At 38.6% G+C, this 24,932-nt stretch overlaps 1 protein-coding gene across 1 annotated transcript; it reads right to left on the bottom strand.

Moving 5' to 3' along the window:
• Positions 1-5,000: 5,000 nt before the first annotated feature.
• LOC139982847 (secreted frizzled-related protein 5-like) lies at positions 5,001-24,074 on the bottom strand. The gene is made up of 3 exons (XM_071995965.1): positions 22,859-24,074; positions 12,244-12,336; positions 5,001-7,515 (listed from the first exon to the last, which is right to left on the bottom strand). Exons 1-3 carry the CDS (start codon positions 23,376-23,378, stop codon positions 6,944-6,946), a joined length of 1,185 nt encoding a protein of 394 aa, XP_071852066.1. The 5' UTR covers positions 23,379-24,074; the 3' UTR covers positions 5,001-6,943.
• Between the last annotated feature and the right edge of the window lie 858 nt (positions 24,075-24,932).

Here is a 24,932-nt window from a genome sequence, read left to right as displayed (position 1 = left end):
TTAATCGTACATTACTAGCTTTCGGTGCACAACACCGTATGTTGGTAAAATTTCGCTTACTAGGCGAGCATACAGTAACGTTAACGTGTTGTTCAATTTGACAATTTGACACTGTCCAGGAGTCTGTATATTCTCTGTCACGTCCGAAAGAAACGCGATTCGTGATTGACAGCTTGGTTCTGATAGTTTTAGTCATCATTTCTTCGTTTATAATGCAGGCACATGATAGCTAGAGTTTTGTTTATAAACATCACATAATTTGACTTTTGGTCTACGTTAAAGGCCCGAACGCCGAACTTCCTTCTTCAAAGGGTTGCAGGAACAAAGACTCCTCCATTGAATATGAACAACTAACTAAGTTTGACCTTCATCACGCATCATGACAAATATAGTTGTTCTAGTCTTAACCTGGATTCGTTACTGCACGATCACTCAAATAGAGGGCGGCATTCGGTAAGATGGGACAGAGCCGTATATACGGCTCTGAGGTTGGCATATGAACACCGAGTTTACAGTGCTGTTGATGGTAGCGTAGTATAATACACACTAAATCGGGAAAGTACTGTGGTATCTAAACTACTAAATCCTTGTACAAGATCTCACCAGGTAAAACCTACACTCACTGGATAAATGAAACCTTGGTCATTCGTGGAATCTTGCATTTTTCGTCTACCCGACAAAGTAGATTTTCAGCAATGAGAATCATGTAACAAGTTAACTACGTTTATTTGAACACCTTATAGTATTTTAAAATTGCCTCAATTTCCACTGTATACGCACATGTATGTGTGTATGTATGTATGTATATTAGATCCTCCTGCAAGCAGGAACTCGCGAAGAAGCCTAATTGGTTTATCAAAGCCGCAAGCTGACCGAAGTCAGTCTCTCACATTCATATTTAACGTCCATGATTATGAATTGTTAATTGTCAACAACTCTGTAACTGGACGACATACATTAATCTGGGAGTGACTGTTTCCATCTGTTTCCAATTCCATTAGTTTTCCATTTGTGCACTTTAACTTCCAAGCTACAAAACCAAATGTTTGGTCGATGTTCTGTAGTATGTATTGAATATTGTGCTGACGTAGAAGCATGACATGAAGGTTACGGTGGTGGGATAAATACACACTCTGTACGGAGTATGTCACTTCATCAACCGAGCGTGTGCTGCGCAATAGTTGTACTTGATTGTGCAATGGTGAGAAGTAACGGCGAATTAATTTACTTCCCGCCGTGAAATCTCACAACGATCGATAAATGGAAACGATAATTGAACGCGCTTCTCTATGGTCTATCACAGAATCAAATCGCTCGGCTTAAACAACTTCAAAATACTGCTGCACGGATTATTACATTACCTAGAAAGTCTGGTTACATCAAACCTATTCTTAAAGGGCTACAGTGGCTTCCGGTCTCTCACCGATAGTAATCTCCTGTTAATTACCTACAAATCGTTGAATGGCTTGGCTCCGGATTCGGACGAACCTCCCTTAACCCCCCCCCCCCCACCCCATCCCCTCCATATTCCGTTGTACTTATTTGTGTACACATAGTCTCAGCTGTATAGTTTCACATTACAACCAAGATACATGGAAATGAAGTATATTTCTTCCATGTTGTTACTCATAGTGTAAATATATTGACAACTTAATTCCAATCATTTCAACGAGTAGTGTCAACATCACGCATATTACAATATGTTTGTTGTGTAATTAGTGATATGGGTAAAGTCTTATCTCTTCAAACTTGAATAATAATAATAATAATAATATATTTGCAGGCTTTCTGACGTGCTAAATTTTCTTGAAACGACAGGAAGCCAACAGGCCTAGTGATGCCTTTACAACTATATTATATGTGGACATTTAATGTAACACAACTGTTTGATGTTTTAACCATCTATCCACAAGTAATATTATAGTTCTGCTACTCAATAAAGTGATTCTTTCGTCCAAGTGACCTCAAATGACCTTTCACTCTTTGACAAGTAACACGCGTCTTGTTCTCATGACTTTTCCTAGTATGAATTACCTCTAAGCTTTCTATTTGAACTTTGAAGTAACGACTGTGTTTAAAGGGCTTCAGACTTGACATATGCTGACTTCAATTAACACGCTACCTCCACCAAATTCAATAGCATTGTTGTACTCAAGAAAGGGAATCTACACGAAAAGCACTCTGAAAACGAAGGTGATCCACCGTAGGTCATTCAAGTTTACGGAAACGGCGCCTGGTCATTTCCCCAACGTTACTACATCCAAACCTGAAGTTTTTATTTGGCACTGAATCTCGACAATTGCGAAATACGACGAAAACTTCAACAACGGAAGCAAAGATATAATACCGATTATTCATAATGATATCGTCCATTCCAATATATTACGCATGTACAAACAGTACAACGTTTCATTACACACCTTAATGCACAGGCATATATGCAGCAGTGTAACTTAGCAACACACTTTGGTCGAGACTTCTTGATTCATATCTACGGATGCCTTTAAGCTAATTTCCAATTTCCAGCAGCCTCTCCTATTCTAATGAGGTGTAACGCACATGTTAGCTAATAGGTGGGGGATATAGTATCTAATATCCCCCCAATATTTCGTGGCATAGTTTTTTTTGTGCATATTTTTTATTTATTTTTTTTATGATATCGCTAGTAATTTCAAAATAGAAAATTTCCAACGATCCGGGAGGCATTTTCGGCCAAATTTTTCTTTCGCGCTTCGCGCCAATATATGGTGGCGCTACGCTTAGATAGTTTGCCTACAAGCTTCGCCCCTCCCTTGCCAAATCCCTCGCAAGGCGCCTGTCTAACCGTGTCACAATTGTTACTGTATATGACCGAAAATAGTTTTTACTTCTTTTCGAAATGAATAGCTAGACGGACCGCATCCGTAATGAAATTTGGTTTACCGATGAAAAAGGAAAATAGGGCTGTAGCAACCATATTTAAAATATATATATATATATATATATATATATATATATATATATATATATATATATATATATATATATATATATATATGGGCGGCGATCATGGGGGGGGGGGGACGGGAGAACATGTCCCCCAATATTTTACGTGGGGAATATACGGTAGTATCTAATAGTAACTTATATACCCCCAATATTTGGTGGCATAATTTGTTTGTGTGGCTATAAATAGAAAATAATGCGTGAGATTATTTATCCAAATCATATTTGGCGGGTGGCTAAAACTTCATCCAACACATGCAGATGAGGTAAATGACTCTTCGTGGTCGTTTCTGTGACCTGTGACCGTATAGCATGTTGTCACTCATGATTATTATCATAATGTCTGTAGGCCCTACATATCTTGTGTATGAGTGTAAGTACGTACAATCATACATATGATCCACATCGATATGGGTTCACTGGGTTTCCATTTGGCCAGTTTCCTACAAGATATCTAACCGCAGGCGCGTAGCCAGGGGGGGGGGCGAAGGGTGGAGATCGCCCCCCCCCCCGAGCATATGTTTTTGGTATTTTGTTTATGATATCGAAGTTCTATAGTAGCCGTTAAAAGAGGTTTTAATATTTGTACACCAATAAATTAACTGTGTCTGAATTTTCGAAAATTCCTTGACCAACATTCTTCATCATACTTCCCTCTACTCGTGCAATTTGACCGGTCTGTTAGGGGTTGAAGGTTTTTTTTCTATATTGGTTGTCCATAGATGAAATTTTGTGCAACATTATGGGTATGTTTTGAAGTGAATTTATTATTCAAATTCTGAAAAGTGTGGCTGACGGGTATTGTGGGGCGTTACGTAGAATTACCTACAAAAAAAAAAATGATCCACAGGAGATACGATGAGGTCGAACATGATGTGTGACTGGTGACAATCTTGAAAAAGGTTATGAATGAAAAAAAAACTATTGGGAAAAGCTTGGTTCTCAGGCAAAAGTGTATATCTGGTTGGTCATTTTCAAGCCCGAGAAGTGCCATTTCCGGTGATCTGGGGGCTATCAAAACCAGAAATTTTCTTGTACGCTGCGCGCCAACCAATGGTGGCACTCCGCTTACATAGTAATTCGCCTGCACCCAAGCAAATGTCCCCCCCCCCCAATACTTGAAACAGATCGCCGCCCCTGGGAGGTACGGTAGATTATAAAACGAGGTTTCCACAATTTGACCCCTGGTGACTCCTAATGACATTTGACCTCCACAAAAACGATAGGCTTCTTGCACCTAACGTGTCATAACTACATATTATATGATATTGGTCCAAGCTTCCCTTATTGAGATATCGTGTTTACAAGGTTTAACAATTTGACCCCTGGTGACCCGAAATGACCTTTGACCCCTAAAAACAATAGTCTTCTTCCACTTCATGTGGTACTCCTACACACCAAATATGAGATTGGTGCAAGCTTCCCTTCTTGAGATATCGTGTTTACAAGCAAGGCGACACACACACCCGCCTGCATGCATGACTACAAAGGTTACAATTATCATCGAAACCACAAATGGCTCCACTGAAATGGGACAGCCTCTCTTCTCTTAAACCAGACAGGCAGTCCATACTCCATAACATCCCTAAACACATATTGTACGGACATGTACGGGTTTGGGTATCGTTTAATAAAAGGCTGATACCATATAATAAGTATCAAGTTCAAGATGTCGTCCATCCATATTGCACATACTATTTAGGTTGATTTTGCCTTTCTCCAGCCCAAGTAACACCCTGTTTGGTTACCTCTCACATACACTTTGAACATTACTTGTAGTGACGTTCTTTCATTTGACACAAATCACCTGTGAGAGGACTCTACTATCAAACTTCAATGCACACTACATAAACTCGTTCTACTCGAGGGATGGAAGGTTAAAGTTGAACAGGAATGTCTCGGCATCTGGTTTTGTTGGTACACCAGCGGAGTTATTTATTCGGCTGATCATAGTTACACAGATGATTTGTTAAACTGTAAAACAAACACAAAAACAAAGAGAACTTCTAAACTGGTCGAAGCCGTGCAGATTTATTTTTTAACCTTCTGCGCAAAACAGTAATAAACAATTTGATTTAGTTTACATTTTGTCCAAACAAGAATAGAGTGTTTTGAACGTTTCAATGACAAATGACCGGCTAGCAGGACTGCGGTACTACTTATCACTATTTACAGGAAATGGAGTCAGTGAATGGTATTTCATTGCAGTAACTGTAGAGCAGTAACTGTAGAGCAGTAACTGTAGAGCAGATACTGTAGAGCAGTAACTGTAGAGCATTAACTGTAGAGCAGTAACTGTAGAGCAGATACTGTAGAGCAGTAACTGTAGGGCAGTAACCGTAGAGCAGTAACTGTAGAGCAGTAACTGTAGAGCAGTAACTGCAGAGCAGTAACTGTAGAGCAGTAACTGTAGAGCAGTAACTGCAGAGCAGATACTGTAGAGCAGTAACTGTAGAGCAGATACTGTAGAGCAGTAACTGTAGAGCAGTAACTGCAGAGCAGTAACTGTAGAGCAGTAGCTGTAGAGCAGTAACTGCAGAGCAGATACTGTAGAGCAGTAACTGTAGAGCAGTAACCGTAGAGCAGTAACTGTAGAGCAGTAACTATAGAGCAGTAGGCCTAACTGTAGAGCAGTAACTGTAGAGCAGTAACCGTATAGCAGTAACCGTAGAGCAGTAACCGTAGAGCAGTAACTATAGAGCAGAAACTGTAGAACAGTAACTGTAGAGCAGATACTGTAGAGCAGTAACTGTAGAGCAGTAACTGCAGAGCAGTAACCGTAGAGCAGTAACTGTAGAGCAGTAACCGTAGAGCAGATACTGTAGAGCAGTAACTATAGAGCAGTAGGCCTAACTGTAGAACAGTAACTGTAGAACAGTAACTGTAGAACAGTAACTGTAGAGCAGTAACTGTAGAGCAGTAACTGTAGAGCAGTAACCGTAGAGCAGTAACTGTAGAGCAGTAACCGTAGAGCAGTAACTGTAGAGCAGTAACTATAGAGCAGTAGGCCTAACTGTAGAACAGTAACTGTAGAACAGTAACTGTAGAACAGTAACTGTAGAGCAGTAACTGTAGAGCAGTAACCGTAGAGCAGTAACTGTAGAGCAGTAACTATAGAGCAGTAGGCCTAACTGTAGAACAGTAACTGTAGAACAGTAACTGTAGAACAGTAACTGTAGAGCAGTAACTGTAGAGCAGTAACTGCCCTGAACTACTTGATATTATGATTCTTACTTGGGAGCAACTGTTGGATACGCACATGCGCACAAGAGTTGCACTCAAGATATGGAAGAAAGATCACTGGAGGGTAGTACCGGTCAGTCAACAAGTCAAACATGGTCAAGGTATTTGAACACTCTGGCCGGCTCATAGAGAAGGTATCTTCTACCAACTCCCCAGACCTACAAACCTACAAACCTAGAATACATGCCAGGGGGCTTAGCTTATAGGAGAAGCCTTAAAACTCTGCTCTATATATAATTTCTTTCCACATTTGAAGGTTTGGAGTAAACCACACTTACATGTCAGCTAGCGGTATTTAGTTTCACAAGCAAGCAACCGAATTAGCGAGAGTGAAAGGGAACCAAAAAAGATAGGTTTATATTCTCGTCTGCGACGTCTTTACAATAATGAAGTTAAAAATTTGTAGGACACTTAGACTTACATAAATAAACAAATATATCTCTGAAATACGAGATGACAAATTAAACAAAACGGAAATGATTTTTCTTTCATTTACTGACTGAATATCAAATAATTACTCATTTCCGCCTAGCAGAGGCGTCCATGAGAAAAGTTTGATTTTTTTGATGGTCTCTTCGCTTTTTCTACTACCCTTACTTCGTTAGTTGCTAAGCGAACGGCAAGGGTGCTGCTATACCACGCAGAAGCAGCAGGAATAAAGGAGATTGTCAGAGACTATTTCCATTACAAGAAGTGGTGTCAAACCGAACTCCTATTACATCGGCTCATCTTCTTCTTCTTCTTGTTCAGCGGCTTCCTGCTCCTCTTGCTGCCTTGCCAACCGCCGCATTGCTCTCCTCTCCTCTTTGGTATACCCTTTTTTCCCTCCTTTCTTTCCCTTTGATGGCTTCACCGACGGGACCACTGTCTCGGTATCGCTTTGCTGCTCAGAGTTCGGAAAGAGTACTTCCGTTGGGATCTCTTCACCGTGATTCGCTGCTTGGTTTTCTGCTCGAAAAGTCGAAGTTGTAGTTGTTTGAACAGGGCATCCTACACCATCTTGGATATTTCGAATGACGCTTCTAAACTCTCGCTCCCTTGACCAAGAATGAACAAAGGTCATGAACATCTGTTTGCCTTCTTTATGGCCCATAACAAGTAGGAACTGCCTGGTCGATTGAAGCATCTCACACCTACAATTCGTACCTTCTCGGACATAAAAATTGAGTTTCTTGATATCTTTGGCTCTTAGGCTTCCTTGCTTGTAAACAGTTACCTTTTCAGGATCACCGCGGTAACGTTTTTCGTCCTTAACTTCGCGAATGCTTGTAATTCTCATCTTGAGCACTGAAAGGAAACAGAAAAACATTGTTAGGACCATGCTTGAGAAAATGTTAGTTCTTTGAAAACCATGCAATAATCCATAAGGTGACTCTCATGAGATGCTTACTCACTCAATCTATAAAACGTCATCCTGTAAATGTTGGGATAAACTTATCATAACTTCATGGTATATATTTATTTTAACCCTTTTTCATACTTTACCGTTATACGGTAATAATTATATATTCAATATCACTGACGTCACGTGTAGCCGCCCGCATTGCACACAGTCAACAAGGCGGAAGTAGTGGCAGAGGCTTTTACGATCAGCTAGAAAGCGGAGATTTATACACCGCGCCTTGGAGAAGAAGCAGGTGTATCCCCGCACCTCTCACCTCGTGCGTATTCACGAGCTGAGGACATTACCATTACATTAATGCTGAGGATATTACTATCATATTAACGGTCAGGACATTACGATTACATTGACGCTGAGGACATTACTATTACATTAATGATCAAGACATTACTATTACATTAACGCTGAGGACATTACTATTACATTAACGCTGAGGACATTACTATTACATTTACGCTGAGGACATTACTATTACATTAACGCTGAGGACATTACTATTACATTAACCCTGAGGACATTACTATTACATAAGTGCTGAGGACATTACTATTACATTAACGCTGAGGACATTACTATTACATTAATGGTCAAGACATTACTATTACATTAACGCTGAGGACAATACTATTACATTAACGCTGAGGACAATACTATTACATTAACGCTGAGGACATTACTATTACATTAACGCTGAGGACATTACTATTACATTTACGCTGAGGACATTACTATTACATTAACGCTGAGGACATTACTATTACATTAACCCTGAGGACATTACTATTACATAAGTGCTGAGGACATTACTATTACATTAACGCTGAGGACTTAACTATTACATTAGTGCTGAGGACATTACTATTACATTAATGCTGAGGACATTACTATTACATTAACGGTCAGGACTTTACTTTTACATTTACGCTGAGGACATTACTCTTACATTAACCCTGAGGACATTACTATTACATTAACCTTGAGGACATTACTATTAAAATTACGCTGAGGACATTACTACCACATTAACGCTGAGGACATTACTTTTACATTAACACTGAGGACATTACTATTAAATTTACGCTGAGGACATTACTACCACATTAACGCTGAGGACATTACTCTTACATTAACCCTGAGGACATTACTATTACATTAACCTTGAGGACATTACTATTAAATTTACGCTGAGGACATTACTACCACATTAACGCTGAGGACATTACTTTTACATTAACACTAAGGACATTACTATCACATTTACGCTGAGGACATTACTATTACATTAGTGCTAAGGACATTACTATTTCATTAACGCCGTGGATATTACCATTACATTATCAGGAAGAAAAACAACATTTCCTAGCGTTTTAGAAGTTCAACGCCAGCTAATTAAGAAAAGTATACTCTGTCGCCTTATATGTAACGATATACATTATGAACAGAATCAGCGAATCTGGTTCACGAATGATTTTAATGTATAAAAGTAGATGGATCGATATGGAAAGTAGTTTAGTTCCTCCATTCAATCATTTGTATATCTTTTCTTTTAGACGGTCGCTCTCAGAAACGCTTTCTGCCGGAATCAGGATATTTTAAATGCCTTCTTCCGTAACGAAGACTACTTTCCACTTGACCATTGCTGAAAGAAAATTTCTTGCACCAGTCAGATGATCCTCAATCAATGTTTCAATTAAAAGATCCCCTTCACAAGCTTTTTAGACTTTGCTCTCTGTTGACCTTCAATAACCTTTCACCACATAAAAAATAGGGTTTTTCGAGGGTGGAAATACATACAACATATGAACATCACCCAGGCTTTACTTTTGGGGATATTCCGTTTTCAAGTTTTTACATTTTGACCCTAAATGTATGGTAAGTATAATAGTTAAGGTCGATAAACATGCAATAAATTGAACAAATAATAAGGTTTTCCGTGGTTTACTGGTTTAGTTACCACAGTTACAAGGTTGTCTTGCATTTACCTCTATTGACCTCAAATGACGTTTTATCTCCACATAATACGATATATTTCATGAACTCACAAGGTGGAGCAACATTAAAAGTGTGATGCATACACTCACTATTCCCGCACTATTGTTTTCTATATGGTCAATAGTCTTTTGCGCTCAACAGAATGCAAAGTCTGAAAATTTGGAACTCAAATAGAAATGCTTGGATAAACTAAAACTGGTATGTGGATTCACTTTATCCAGTACAAGGACCTTCCGTGCACATATAACATCAAATCAAGTCGGCTGGCTTGCTGCTCTATCAAAGCGAGAACAATATCGACTTTAATAGCTCATTTATGAAATCCCTTAACGCTCGACCTAAGCAGGATCTTCTCCAGAGGCAGTCTTCCATTGTGGAAGGTAGATCCAGCCATAATCGAAACGTCAGGCTTTTGACTTTCAACTGTTAACAGATTATAGAATAATGCGTCTGGATTACTACGAAACACGGGTACAATGAAGCACAAACACATTGAACGGAAAGTACAAGGTTTCACTATATACTGACACTAGTGACATCACACATTAATAACGGGCCAATGGCAGCTCCTCGACACGATATCTTCCAAGTAGAGCTAGGATTTCCTTCAATATGTGGCTGGAGCAGTTGCTCATATCTCTATCATCTCAATATATATATATATATATATATATATATATATATATATATATATATATATATATATATCGATATTATCTAAATATGGTCATTGTGTTTACTTCTGCTTTAAATATGGAGTGAGATAACAACGAATAATGGTACTCACTCTATTACAAGCTGTTGGAGTGATGTGACTATAGCCTTGATTAAAACCGAGTAAATACACTTTATACGGACGCAGACATTTGTTTCTGTATAATACGAAGTAAACTTACTTACATGTGTTCATAGGCATAAAATGTCCACATAAGACGCTCTTGTTGGTTGCTTAACTATATGAACAATACTGATATATGTGAACAATACTGATATATGTGAACAATACTGATATATGTGAACAATACTGATATATGTGAACGATCATTCATTAAAGTTGTTGGCATGAACGATGAGGCCGGAGGTTTGGAAGTTTTGATTTACTTTTTAATCACCTTCTTTGTGGTTAGCTTGTCTGCCTGCACGGTAGCAGATATGACACTGCACACATACCTAGCTGTGAAGTTTGTGAGGTTACAAACATAGATTTTGTGGAAGCACAATTACAGGATTTATCACTATCATAATTTTATATTGTTGGATAGTTCATTGGATGTTATAAGGTGTTGTTTGTGGGTGGTTGTTGGATAGTTCATTGGATATTATATGGTGCTGTTTGTGGGTGGTTATTTGAATGTTTGCTATGGTACAGAAGACTGATATTATCATTACTTCGGTCATCGCAAGAACTAGACCATAGGTAACCGGGGAATATGGATTGAAATGGTCCACCACAGGAAGTCACAGTAAGCCATCCCAGTATGTTTGCTGTCCCTCTCGAAAACACACATTCTCCAAGGACATGCAGGGGTGGGTAAATAAACCATTGGTGAATGGATGTATGCCACGCAGCTCATATTATGTATTCCGTGGCACTTGGAGGGACAAAAGCTACCGTTAGCGCTTATGTGTTGGTTAAGTGAATTACGTAACGCCACCCTTCCTGGTTCCTTTGAAGACCCCGGTACGACCTCTTTATAATCTCCTCAAAGACACAATAAGGTTCTCCGAGTCTAGTGAGTAACTGTTGGAGAATGCCAGTGCTTTCATTAGGTCAAACATATCCTCACCAGACTGGAATAGGAACTTGGGTTTACCGGTGATTAACTGTTAAGAAAAAACCCATTCTGCGAATAAAAGGAAAGTGGGGCAACTAGTCTAGTGGCTCAGCAGGACAAAGCACTGAGTAATCCGTCATTTGTTGAAGTTAAAAGCACTTGTAATGCCTCAAGTCAATAAGTGAAGATGTGTCTTCGCCGCTGGTCAATCATGAAGATTTTTAGCCGAACAATAAAACCGTTTGACGATAGGTTACGACCAAGTAACTGGATGGCATGTACACACATTACAATTGCGCGTTATGTCCTTGAGGAATGCTAAGCAAGAGTGTTCCAGTGAATAATTACAAAGAATAATGCGTTTTACATATCATGTTTATCTTCAACCAATACAATGTTTATCTTCAACAAAAGCGACACCAGATTTCGCAAATTTTTAAATACGCCACCAAATGTAGATAAAGTTCCGGGGTTCCACAAGGTGATTAGTTTCCCATAGCCGGGAGTGAATTCATTACATTGAACGCCGTGCGTGTCTTTGCTCTTAATTACTGACTGTCTTTACATGTACTGTCACAAATTTGCCGGAACCGAATGTAAACGCTAAATACAAGCTAGAGCTTGTTTCGATAGATAAACAAAGCTAAGTTTCAGCGATCGCAATCATTGTTTTGATCGAATCTGACTGATTTTAAAGTCCTAGGTACCTGAAACAAACCATTGGTGCTTGATACTCGTGGAGTTCATGAGCATAAAGTAAGTCCCAAATTGCCTCAACAGAAATACAAGAAACGTCTCTGTTCGAAGACATAATACAGGGAAGTGTAAAAGTCTATTGCAACTTACCAAAGTCAGCGTTACAAGAGTAGTCGAAAATAGTTTCTGGAGGACTGTCAGTGTGGCACTGAGTAAACAGTTGTCCAACAGCGCCAGCTATACCTGTAAACAAACAAACAATGAAGACATAAGCACATTGTGAATATATGATTACGTCATCTTAAAACAGATATTCATTTCAATCGACTCATTTTCGTCTTACGATAACAATTATTGGCATTAAAACTCTGTCTGGTAGGACGCAAGCGGTATTTGACTGTTGTTAACTCGCAGACCTTGTGTGTGAATGGTGTAAACTTGACACAGCATTGGGGGGGTGGCGGGATGGGGGGGGGGGTGGCGGGGAGTGGAGGATACATGTAGAGACTGGACCTTTCTTCTGGGGAGAGAGATGAGGAGGTTTGAGCATAATTACTAAATGGTCTTTCGATAATCTTTTCACCTATAACTAATGTTCTTAGTGCAATCATCAAAGCTAACAATTTGGGATCAGTCGCGTCTTTTCAATCTGGTAAGCAATTATGTTTGGAGATGTAAGACCAGATATTATTATTATTGAAAGTAATGATGGCGATAGGTCGAATTCTTCAATTGAGATCAATATTTCCAGACTGTACTGCATGGACACGAGTAATTAATAATGTCACCTCACCAACAAAAAAAAATAAATAAATACATGACGATGCCGGTAAAACCAAGAGACCCACTCTGGTGTGTAAGACTATAACTGTGCAACACAAACGACTATTAATATATAATACTATTGCACAAATAATAAAGTTATGGAGGGAATTTTCGCTTGTCAAACATAGTCTTACCACGAATTCATTGGCAAGTGTACCATCATTCATTTTGATTTCTCTGCAAACATTTTGAAGCAACACGACTTCGGCTTAACTTTGAGAATACATTCTACCTCACATACATATGTATTTGTTTTACTATAGCTTGAATGTTTCCAAGCAAAATCGCAGGTTCTCATTAAACGATTTCCCGGGAAGTATTTCAGAGAACGGAGAAGGGAGGTGAGGGTCCCTATATACTTCAATGACGAATTGAAAGGAGAGTTTATATTGTTCTCATTGACCATTGTGCAGGATACGAACATAAGATGAAGACAATTTAAGTATCCAAAATAAATAAATACATTTATTTTTGTCGTAACCCTGCCAAGCGTTGGAATGTCACACCGTATTACGTCAGTACGAAAACATTAGTGTTGGGAGAATCACTCAGCTTATGTATGTGCACGTTTCTGCACATGGAGCGCACTTAATTCGATCGGTTTTAAATTGCATGTAACATACGGGATCAATGTGGTCAAGTTAACAGTATTCATAAACGAATCATTTCGGTGCTGTAGGTAATTAGAGACGTTAGAGAACCCGAACTTTTAAATGACATAAAAATATTTTCCACCAGAATTGGGTTAAATATCTTTTTCGTTTAGTCAAGCAAGATGACTTGTGGTTATATTACTCCTTTCGGCGACTTTTATGTTGCAATGATGCCCGGATAACGATCAAGCAGACATAAACAGCACGTTCTTAACATTCGTTTACCGGCGTAGATTGCTACAGGCAACCAATGTGTTTATATGCTTCATCATTCAAAATGCGTCGCAGGTTAAAAAATAAAGGCTATCAAACTTCTGGTTGACTCATGTTTAATGTAACGCTACAGGAACAAGGTATAATATGCAACTTGTTTGGTCGTATTGTGGCGGCATTGTGAGGGAAGGAAGGGAGGAGGTAACGTGGAGGGGGGGGGGTGGGTTTGACGAAGAGTGGGAACAGCGACATAGCCTACCTGCGTGTTTATTGAAAGGAAATATGTAAACACAAACATTTAAAACTTTGTGACCACACTCTCAGCTGATATTCGATAACCGTTCAACACATATATGATAGGCTACAACCATTCAAGCATGTGACCATTCATGTGCAGACATATGTGACATTGTGAAGAATGCAACATGATATTTGTTTCTTCAGAAAGCAACATCTTTAAGTGGTAGAATAAGGAGGGAGGGCAGTAGACAGGAATGCTACACTATCATGTTTGTCCTTCCATGGAGCTATCTGTTTATAGCTCCATGTTTATAGCTCCATGGTCCTTCCCACCGTGAATCAATAATGCTCTTAGAGTATACCTTGATATGAAAGCAGTCTGTTTTGTCAGTTCATTCCTCAATTTCTGACATTTTTATCAAATCTATCAGGTGCTGCTCAATTTAATATATATATTTTTGAAACTAAGACACTTTCTTAGACTTTAACTGAATGAACTTCATTATTCAGTGAGTAATCAAAGATTCCATTTAAAAGTTAACATCTCGTCGCCCAGACAGTTTTCCCGGGTACTTGTAATGATATATAACAAACACAAATCGAAACTGTTCTAAATTATGAGCATTTCCGTCGTTATTTTAAATACAACCGTACATTGGACTATCTAATGAATGGTATAGTGTTATCATGGGATACATTAATATATTTAATGGGAAGTGCTGCTTTAAGATGTCTAATACGTTGATTTCTTTCCCCTGGTATTCTTGGAATTTTGCCAGTATAATTCAACGCTCGGTTTTTACTGCTTTTCCCTTTGTATTATTGTATAACAAACGTATATACATCACGAAGTATACGGCACCGGACAAACACATATACACTTGTAGGCTGCAAACAAGGATATTAAATTATAATAATATCTACGAGCGCGTCCATCAGTGTCACGGATAGGCTGGGATCCCAGAGTTTGTAGGCCCGATGTGGGTTGCGGGCGTCGTTCTGTTTAGACAGGTTAGTTTGATAAATGAACGTCTATACATAAACAAATGCCAAGATTACGCAGGATCGATCAGACAGCTGTCTCGATGTGGCAGCAGCAGGAAGAAGAAAAAGACAAGACAAACGCCAGTCGGTCTTCTTAAAACAGCAGCTAGTTTCTGTGTCAGAGCCACTGCATCGCTGGCTTTCGTGCAAGGTCATAGGTCAAATCAAACATTCGAACAAAAGTAGGGAATCCTTTCATTCCAGATTTCCAATTGAAGAATGTTTCCCCTCTGGGTAGCAGTGACATTTGTTTATTAGGAATAGAAATGAAGTGTGGCTAACGAAGGTAAAACGTGAAACAATGCTTGCTCTCGACTGGGAGGCAACATCTGGCTAAGCGGTATATATTTGTTTGTCAAGCACAGTGGGTGCAATACATGTTGAGCTAATTGTAGATTTCTTGGGCAAAGTAATGTTTTATATTACTGGGCTGCTTGGGGAAAGATCTATGAAACAACATGGATCCGCATTGGATTTCACACAATATCTCGTTTTCTCTAGACCATGCCAGCTTTGACCTTCCTAAACATACCCTTAATTCCAATGAAATTATATCACATTCGCCATAAAATACTTCGTCGCCATGAAACGACTGACGAGTAAAGACTATAGGAGTTGACGCATAAGATTAAGACCAAGTATAATAGTTAAATGGGTACCTCGAACATAATATGCACACACAATATATAATCAATAAAGCCCATGGTTCTTCCAGCTGGCCGACTATCACCACGAACAGACTAATACACCGTAATTAATCACTGGTTGACAAGAGCCATGATTTAAAGAGATTATTTCTGTACAGTGCTTTCGGTTTTGAATCTTATGTTCAATCGATCACCAGAATTATGATGCACACTTCTTACGGAAAGACCTTTTTTTCAAGTAATGTGTATTCTAACAGCCCCACCACCGCTTTAAAGTTTAACCAAGATGATAGAAGCTATGCTTCTCTTTCAAAGACATATTTCTAGTAATGTTTGTATATAAAGCATATGACGGCATGGAAAAGAAGTACCAGATATGTCGGGTCATAACGGCGTCGAAAAAATGCCATAAATTGTAGCGGTGTGCTTTCATGTGGCCCTAGGAATGGGGTTGAGGCGGTTGTAACCCTGTCAATAAAATCTTCCTGTCATTATCTTGGGCAGATCGAACTGGGGAAATAGCAATAAGTGAAGTTCTATAGTGTACTTGTATGGCTCGACAGATGCAGCTAGAGTACCAAGACGCATCATAATACAGTCTATATAGGGCAAACGGCATTAACAACATGAAGGTATAGTATACCGTGTACTACGAAGACACGACGAGTAGGGTCACTATAGTTCGTCGATTTCCCGTTTAACGATCATCCTGAGAGCAAAACAGTTCTGCCATTTGTGACCTTTGTCTTAATATTCTGCTACAAAATGATGAAAGAGGAATGTCCTCTAAAATCCTGCCTCCGCCAAGTTTTACCCCAGGAATGGGCTAATCCATAGTACAACGGACAATAATAATCATGTGAAAAGTAGTCTGTGTACTCTCAATATATCATGCGGCCATTGGCGCGACTTGCAGAACTGTTACCTTGTTTCAATTATTCTGATTTTGCTAACCACGTACAGTGTTTATATAAATGGAACACCTGAGTTTACTTGGTCATGGATCATGACCGTTCATTCAGTTTATCTCTTCTTGGACGATGTGTCATTTGCTATAAGAATGAATAGGACACAAGAATAAAACGCTCTCATTGGAAAATAATTCAGGTAACTTAGCAGGTCCAAACTATGAGTTTATACAGACTGCTGGCAGATATTGACTTGCTCGGTACTTCCTACCTGCCAGTGTAGAACCCCCCCCCCTGCCTCATAACAACTTCATAAGATGTGGTAGAGTTACGTAATAACATCCCGGCTAATCTAGTTCCCCAAACCGTGTAAACATGTTCTTTCTCACGTAATATCATACAATACACACTTTTTTTTTGTATTTTAATATGTAAAGCATATATTAGCTGACTGGTGTCATGTAAAGTTAGTGCAACTCTTATTATTGGGTGAACCTTTCAATGTTGTATAGGGAGAAAACAAAATGAAGCTACAACATCTTATCATTGTAACAGCGCTACGACTATACGTATAGAGGTATAACATGTGTAGGATGGTTTGTCATTCTGGCACTCTTGGCAATGTGTCTTTATCCGAATCATGTATTGTAATTCTGAATTGATTTCTCAGGCTGTATACCAATATGTCTGACTAAATTTACGCATGCGTACGGTATCAATACTTCACTACTACATATATGTGTCTCACTGGATCTACGCATGCGTTCTTCAATTTCCTACGTTTCTGAGAAAGGTTTGTATTAATCGATGTTGGGTTGACCCAGTTTCAGTTTGCCTGAGGACGTTAACTGTCTCTCGAGTTCTGTAACACAAACACGTTTATTTGCACACAAGTTCCCCCAAGTCGGAAGCTGAGTAGCAAGCAGCCAATCAGAGCCCCCCACAGCGACGGACACGGTCAGTCTGGCATTCAAGTTCACACATTTCCCTTGACCACCAGGAGTGAATTTTGATCTTAATTTAGCTGCCTGAGGGAATGCTTTGTTTTGCTAATTTCCAGTTAATAAAATAGTCGTGTATATTGTCCTGGTATTACATGCAGTCAGATGGGTTGGTTCGTCGATTAGACCAAGGAGTTGTTATGGAAACAACTCCCTGCTTAGTCTGTTCATGAGTATAGGCGGACTACGAACATCATATGCATTTCTCGAAGGCAAACGAAGCACGCTGGAACTATTTGACGTATTTGCCGTGTATCGAAATAAACAATGTTAATCTTAATTATAGCATGCCGACATTAACATATAGTCACAAACACTTCCACGTCAAACAAAGCCGCTTGACAAGGTCACTGCTGCACAGACAATTAGACACTCCAAACTATAAAAGTTTATTACTTCTATTATTATTTGATAGTCTGGAATCGGTCACTGCTGAGTTTTGAGTTGGGTGTATCAGTATGTATTATGCTGATCTACGTTGCCATTGAATACTATTTTGTGTGCAAGTGTAAGGGGTAGGGTAAGGAGAGGGGGTGACATGCGCCCCCTTTCCTCCAGTGGCTACGGTCCTGTAAATATCAACGACATCAAACATTTACATATATTTAATGGACCCAAATGAAGATTTATTTATATATATATTTTTTATATAAGACGGCTATCAAGTTCCACATGCACGGAACTAAAAGTGTCAATCACTGAATAAATTTGTTCAAAGAAATCTCGTTCTAGGCTTAGTATGTCTAATGAAGAAATGTGAAGCACGTCGTGCTATGCAAAGAAGCCTATCGACTATCGTAAAGCATTGTTATTTATTATTATTTTGCCAACTTTTTAGGTCGTCCCGTTTCGTCCCAGATTTCTGTGGGGTGGGGAGACCCCCTGCCGTACCCTCTCTGGCTATACCACTGTGTAACGATCAATTCCAATAAAATTAGAGTAATATATGTATTGGGCGTACTGTAGTAATGGATATATGTATGATACAGGGAGGCCAAACAATGCTTCATGAAACTGAGGGCAAAGTTGACGAAATCCAACACATTGAGTTAAAGGTGATCGGTATGTGCCCCAAACATAACATGCTCAAACTTGCTAGAAGTTTTGAAAAGGGACATTCCCGTAGGTTCTGGAAGTTACCTTGAATGGTGTACCATGCAGTCCCCAAACCCACTGTCACTGCGCCATGTTGTCAGCTTGTCAGGCTGAAGGCAATTGGACGTGAGATCCCCAGTTGTTACCCGACTCTAGTGATAACTCATTTAGAATTTAGTTCTATAAATATGTTCAAACATTACAATTACATTTATTAACGTTTGTCTATTAAAATGCGTTTGCAGTAAAATTTGTAGTTTTTCATGTCAACATCCAAACTGCCAAGCTCGCTGGCATGACACTGAATACCGTTCTCATAAAAAGGAATAAATTATAAACAAATAATAAATAAATGAATACGCAAAATAGAGCAGCAATGATGTGGTAGCTCAACTCTTAGCCTGATAAAGTTTGCAGCGTTGCACGCATCTGCAACCATATACTAGGTTAGAGATCTACAGGTCATTGTAGCCGCAATGTGTATAATATATAAAGGAGATTGTTGCCGCAATATGTATAATATTATATGTAAAATGTAATTTGTAATTCTAATAAAAGATGAATTTTCCATGACGTAATCGAATACTTCATCTAGATTGACGTATTTAACAGCTTTGGCTGTTGAAGCAGTGATAAACTGCTGGTGGAAGATCATTGTATACCTCAGCAGGGTCTCTGTATAGGCAGATATTACATATAGAGGCTTTATTACATGCAGATATTATAGAGGCTCATTACATGCAGATATTATAGAGGCTTATTACAAGCAGATATTATAGAGGCTTATTACATGCAGATATTATAGAGGCTTATTACATGCAGATATTATAGAGGCTTATTACAGGCAGAAATTATAGAGGCTTATTGTATGCAGATATTATAGAGGCTTAGAACATGCAGATATTATAGAGGCTGATTGTAGGCAGAAATTATAGAGGCTTATTACATGCAGATATTATAGAGGCTTATTACCGGCAGAAATTATAGAGGCTTATTGTATGCAGATATTATAGAGGCTTAGAACATGCAGATATTATAGAGGCTTATTGTAGGCAGATATTATAGAGGCTTATTACATGCAGATATTAAAGAGGCTTATTACAGGCAGATATTATAGAGGCTTATTACATGCAGATATTATAGAGGCTTATTACAGGCAGAAATTATAGAGGCTTATTATAGGCAGATAATATAGAGGCTTATTGTAGGCGGATATTATAAATGCTTAATGTAGGCAGAAATTATAAAAGCTTATAGTAGGCAGATATTATAGAGGCTCATTGTTATATTGCAGGCAGATATTGTAGCGGCTTATGACATATAGAAGCTTATTGCAGGCAGATATTATAAAGGCTAATGACAGGCAGCTATTTTATGGGCATATTACAGGCAGATATTAAAGGCTTATTACAGCTACGATTCACAACTATACATACGTTAATTGGTGAACACGGTATAGTCACGTCTATTCTTTAGTTAGACCATTATTCAACAAGGTGAAGATCGTGCTACCCTAGATGCCAGTGTATATATATATATATATATATATATATATATATATATATATATATATATATATATAGTATAAGGATTTACGTATTTAGTAACTGAATTCCAATCCATTCATAACATTTCTAATTTCCAGTCTGACATTGAAGTTAAAACTGAAAATGACAAGATTCTGAAGCTTGAAGATGCCAAAGCACTTGACTGTATTATGAACCGTTTAGTTCGTCGTATTCATCACTGACTATAGCAATAAAAGACCTTGTAGAGCTATTCGGCCGTACTGTAAAGTTGGCCGACTCCTTCTATCTCCTGCTGGTAGTGTTTATCTGGATCAATGCTTCCATAGATAAAATCCTAATTCAGCTTTTATCACTATAATCATCAACGACCTTCGGTATTTAGTATTAGTAAACCAGACCATTCATTATTATAAGATTTGGGAATGATTTTTTCCACCTTCACGTTCAGACATGCTCAAATTGTTCCTTTGCGTCCATGAAAATAACAATAGGCCACATGGAACGTTGTCACCTTGGGTGCGCCAGTCGACTGGTATCTCTAAGTTAGGATGCATGCTTCGTGAAAGTACACTTCTCATATTCTAATGTGTGATACTTTACAAAGGGTGTAATAATTACGACATAAATAAACACTATTTCAAGAGTAACACATACACCACATGCGCCTTTTAGCAGTACTACTGTAGCTGAAGTTACTAGTTTGTGTATGACGTCAACATCGTCAGTGTTTTCAGTTAATATATTATTCATCGTCCTCGATGCTTGGATACCATCACTGTAGTCCATTAGATAAACAAGACAACTTAAAAATAAATCAAAAAGTGCTACAGTAATGCTTGGAAATCTCGCAATTTTCCAGCTTTTTTAAAAATGTTTTACATGTGATTAATACTGATATGAAAATGTGTCCGGGGTGGGGAGGGGGGGTGGAGGAGGTAAAGACTGATCAATTGTAGCTCGTTTTGTGTAATACTTGTCAGGTTTGCTAAACTTGTCGACCAAACCTAAGCAGCTCTTTGAAAGTCTATTTGATGCATACAGCAGTTGGCCTTTTAAGACAATACAATACCAACCAAAGATCTTGTTAATTTTAAGTGTTAATCGATGAAAAAAACCAACACAATAAAGTAAAGCGATTGTGTAGATATTACACATACGTATGAAGATACGAAAAGACAACACGCATATCATTATCTGAAGAATGAACGACAGTCATTGTGAGATATTTAATTGAAAGCATAACTATTATTATAGAACAACGGAGCTTCACACAGCAATAAATTAATGACACAGGCTGACGCATGGATTTTAGTGAATATATGGCTCCTCTTAACGAAACAAAGAAACTCGAGCATCATTCCGATTACTTCTGTAGGCGAAATCAAGTAGCCAGGTATTTTACTTTTAGGACTAATCTTACTACACCAAATTTGCAGGTTAAATGAAAAATTGTTGGTTAGTTTGACTGGAGTAGCAACAACAATTTGGTCAAAATGAGACCCATAAACAGTCAGACATTAAGTATTTGATACAACACGACACTGCATATCCTAAATACAGCAAACATGTTTTCAATTAGAGAACTACACAGCCCGTGGAACATTCCTACTTTCTTGTTTTATAAATGGGTCTCTGTGAGCTAATGGAAACTACACGAGCAATAATAGATGCATGTATTATCCATTGTTTAGTTGGCGTATCGTGCTTACGATATATAAATATGTTCTTAACAACAAGAAATATAAGTCCTTTAATTCTGGCCACCGATTGCGTTGGTTTGATTTTGAATGTATGAAATCATATTTATATTATTCCATGCACTCAGCGGTCAGTGCTTGTGAAAATAGTTTATATTAGTTTTGGTGCTCTCGAATTTCGACGGCAAGTTTACAATTGTGGTAGGGCCTATGTGTATGGTATATGTATGGTATATGTATACACCAATGAGAGCAATACAGAGAGTTTATTGGATATTAAGATATGTGTATGATACATGTATAGTATACAGCCATGAGAGCAATACAGAGAGTTTTGTGGATATTAATGTATGTGTATGGTATATGTATACAGCAATGAGAGCAATACAGATAGTTTTGTAGATATTAATGTATGTGTATGGTATATGTATACAGCAATGAGAGCAATACAGATAGTTTTGTAGATATTAATGTATGTGTATCGTATATGTATACAGCAATGGGAGCAATACAGATAGTTTTGTGGATATTAATGTATGTGTATGGTATATGTATACAGCAATGAGAGCAATACAGATAGGTTTGTAGATTTTAATGTATGTGTATGGTATATGTATACAGCAATGAGAGCAATACAGGTAGTTTTGTAGATATTAATGTATGTGTATGGTATATGTATACAGCAATGAGAGCAATACAGAGAGTTTTGTAGATATTAATGTATGTGTATGGTATATCATGTATACAGCAATGAGAGCAATACAGAGAGTTTTGTAGATATTAATGTATGTGTATGGTATATGTATACAGCAATGAGAGCAATACAGATAGTTTTGTAGATATTAATGTATGTGTATGGTATATCATGTATACAGCAATGAGAGCAATACAGAGGAGAGTGGATAATACTCACCGCCTTCTAATTGGAATTCTGACGAGGTTGAGTTGGAAGTGGCCAGCATCTCAGACTTAATGCATAAATCATTATCTTCTGGGAACTTGCTACACTCGAGCATCGACGGCCATTCAAAACAATTTTGACGCATTAAAGGTTCGCAGCCATCCCGTACTGCTTCACATAGGGAGCGACACGGGTAGATAGGACGGTCAAGGCAGACTGGTGCAAACAAGGAACACAGGAACAATTGGGTGTCCCTGTGACACCTATGTAAGAGTAGTGGTATCCAGCTCCTGGCCTGGTACCTGACTTCAACAAGGGAATCGTGATCGAGGAGATTTGGCATTCTCATGGTTGTGTATCCGATATTGCTGCATAGTCCTAGATTATAAGGAATCTCCACGCAGGTTGGCTTAGTGATCCGAACACCCGTATCAATGGGTGGCAGAGACTGTCCTGTACTGAACATGACGAAGGCCAGCATTGCATGTAATATAAGCGAAGACATGTTGGCCAGAAAATGATCACTAATCATGGTAACTCCTAAAACTACACTCTTTTCAACTCAAAAGTTTAATTCTCCTTTAATTCACCGGCAGACGATCGATAAAAACTTTCTGTTCTGGAAATCGTTCTGTGCTTGGGTGGCCTGGTTTCTAGCAAACAAGCTGTGAGTTTTGATTCAGTGATTTCTTGTGTTATTTGTTGACAGTGCTACATTACTCGGTCCTCGCTGATGATGATGATTCCGCTACAACATGACACAGCAGAGAGCACTTATAAGGTTCAACAAGTTCAATTTCGAACTAAGTTCGTGAGACAATGAATCTAGTCTACTAAGTGTAATTTGAACAGACTTCTACGTTCCCATAAACGGCGTGTGTTCCTTACGACTGCCACACAATATACTCACCAATCAACTGGAACGACTCAACAAGTTTCTTTAGCGTTCAGTCATAATTCAGACTTTGGATTATTCCATTCACGTAAGAGGGAAAACCGCAAACGGTCTTGAAAAAAACTGTTACCTTCCCTTGATTTGACTCTGATAAACGACAGTGTGGTTGCACTTAAGTCTGTCACGACCCGCACCATGGAAATGGTTTGTAGCAGGTCGGTCAGCTCATATGATTTAGTCTGCAGAGAGGGTTTAACTATACGAAGAATTACCCTCTTAGTTGCACAGGCCGGTGTCAATCAGTGTTATAACTCCCCACAGAAATACACAGCGTAATTGCTGTTCCATTTACGACCGCGTATTGTAAATCTCAAACAATGAAAGGATTTAAACAGTTGATCCCCTCTGTTCAACCCACAATAGTGTGTAAATTCATGCCTCAGAATCGGGCAATTGAGACTTTACCATTGAATATCACATTATCACTATACTTCTCTTTTAGTATGTCATGTGTCATTTGTTGCGTTTTTCCATAGTCCACGCCCCCCCCCCCCCCCACTGAGAAACTAAGGTAAGTGTACATTTTCAGGGAAAAGCTCAATACTAAACAATACAGTGGCGGATTGGCCACACGGGCATTTGGGCAAATAGCAGCCAATATTCACAACATTTAATAGAATACAGACGGGCTGGGCGGAAATATATTTTTAACTGTGGGAATCAGCTCAAGAATTCACCAAGTTAGTTAGTCTGTTAAGTCGTAACAAAAAAAAAAAACGTGCTATTAGCAACCCGTCCGTGCTAATGGATTTTATTTAGGTGTTTTTCAAGAATGTTGTCACAAAATGATTGAAAAACTAAATAAAATCCAGTCTAAAAACATATATTTTTGTCTATTATTGTTTACATTTTTAACTTATTGTTTAATCAAGTGTTGCTTCTAGAAAATTATTTTTGGGTCATTTTTAAAGGATTATTGTAACCTTATAAAATTGAGAAATATAGCACCATTTTGCATCTAGGCATTTCTTAACTTCAAAAATATCTCAATGGGGGACGGGGAGCCCCTCCCCTAACACCCATCCACCAGGACGGCGATCACTATGTAACTAGCATATCAATGCATAATGGCCCGGTCTAGGTGGAAAATGCCCGGGCCGGTTTTAAGACCCAGTCCGCACCTGATGCAAT

Source organism: Apostichopus japonicus, chromosome 16 (genome assembly GCF_037975245.1).
Source record: "Apostichopus japonicus isolate 1M-3 chromosome 16, ASM3797524v1, whole genome shotgun sequence".
In the NCBI taxonomy this organism is placed as follows: domain Eukaryota; kingdom Metazoa; phylum Echinodermata; class Holothuroidea; order Aspidochirotida; family Stichopodidae; genus Apostichopus; species Apostichopus japonicus.
The sequence above is the reverse complement of the archived record's forward strand: the minus strand, read 5'-3'. Positions and strand labels throughout refer to the sequence as shown.